Below are 1,508 nucleotides of genomic sequence, written 5' to 3' on the forward strand. Positions count from 1 at the left end.
AATTGCTAATTTTTATGACCAAGTAATACAGTGTTTCAGGTAAAGGGCGTTTGTTCATTTTTTTTAATTTAACATATATTTAGGGAGTGCTTTAAAAAAAATGATAGTCACTGTTCTAAATATTGGAGCACAGTGCCAAAACAAAACAGACACAAACGAATACAGAATCACTCAGCAAAGACTTGACTTCTAATTACTTTTTCCATACTCAACTCAAACCCCATTTCTGGCAGTCAGTGGGTTTGGGGCTGGTCCACATGGACCCATGAGTATATGAAGTACTATAGTAAGATGCTTTAAGAAGTTTGTTACCCTCCCAGCTACAGAGATTCTCTGGGATGCTGTGTTAAAGAATTTCCATATCAGGCAGTGTCCTAAGAACAAAACAGACCTGAGAGGTCAGGATTGCTATTGTTCAGACTTCCAAGGGCCACTTGAAGACTGACATGTGCCTCATCAAGTCAGGGATGAAACAGATGGCTGACTTGGGGAGGATTCTGGCCAACATGCACACATTTCAGTCCCTGTCCACCAGAGGGTGCAGCTTCCTACCACAATCACATTTCCTGTGTGAAATGTGGGCTTCCACTGATTATTTCTCTGTCACTCCAACATTTCTTCATGGTAAGAATGAAGAACATTATTTAGGTGACACACCAGAGATGAAGTGTTCTCCAGGCTTCGTGACTGTGGTACTCTTAATGCTTGGTAAGTAAAATGTCTCCTAAAATTTGGGATTCTTTCTTCCATTGTGTCAGCAAATTGTTTAACTGTCATTTCTCCAAGAGCTTTATGCACAAGGTGACACAATTCTCTTTTCTTTTTCCTCAGGACAAACACATGGAGACTCGGTGACTCAGACAGAGGGCCAAGTGACCCTCTCAGAAGAGGCTTCCCTGACCATAAACTGTACTTTTTCAACATCATGGTCCCCCACTCTTTTCTGGTATGTCCAGTATCCAGGAGAAGGTCTAGAGCTCCTCCTGAAAGCCTTGAGGGACAAGGAGAAGGGAAGCAACAAAGGATTTGAAGCCACCTACAACAAAGATTCCAAATCCTTCCACTTGGAGAAAGGCTCAGTGCAAGCCTCAGATGCAGCTGTGTACTACTGTGCCATGAATGACACAGTGACGGGGACTGTAGGGGGAGCTGAGCGCAAACTCTGAGCAGAACAGGGGCCTGGATGCTGAGCGTCTCTGACTGGTCCATTCTGGTTTCAGCAGAGTCTGTGGTTGTTTGTCCCTCAGTGTGTGGTTGGAACAAAAATCATACAAACAACTAGAGCACAGGAACCAGAAGTAACATTCCCCAACCCCAGCTGTTCCTTAGTGACATTGAGAACAGCTTGATGCCAAGAGTTCCTCAGCCAGAGCATAAGTAATTTCAAGGTAAAGCCGCATAACAATGAAGTGGTCTCTTGCTCATCCTTGCAGTGAACGTCCAGCCCCACAAGTTGTTCATGGCACCCTGGTGGGTGTTGCTGTGTCTATGACACTTTTAGAGACACA

At 44.2% G+C, this 1,508-nt stretch overlaps 1 gene segment (V, D, J or C); it reads left to right on the forward strand.

Annotated features, from left to right (window-relative positions):
• The first annotated feature begins 615 nt into the window (after window positions 1–615).
• LOC131999402 (T cell receptor alpha variable 9-2-like) lies at window positions 616–1,166 on the forward strand. The segment is given in 2 exon segments: window positions 616–708; window positions 832–1,166. Coding segments are annotated over 2 exon segments (381 nt in total).
• Window positions 1,167–1,508: the final 342 nt, after the last annotated feature.

The sequence above is a fragment of the Mustela nigripes genome, chromosome 13, assembly GCF_022355385.1.
Source record: "Mustela nigripes isolate SB6536 chromosome 13, MUSNIG.SB6536, whole genome shotgun sequence".
Taxonomy (NCBI): domain Eukaryota; kingdom Metazoa; phylum Chordata; class Mammalia; order Carnivora; family Mustelidae; genus Mustela; species Mustela nigripes.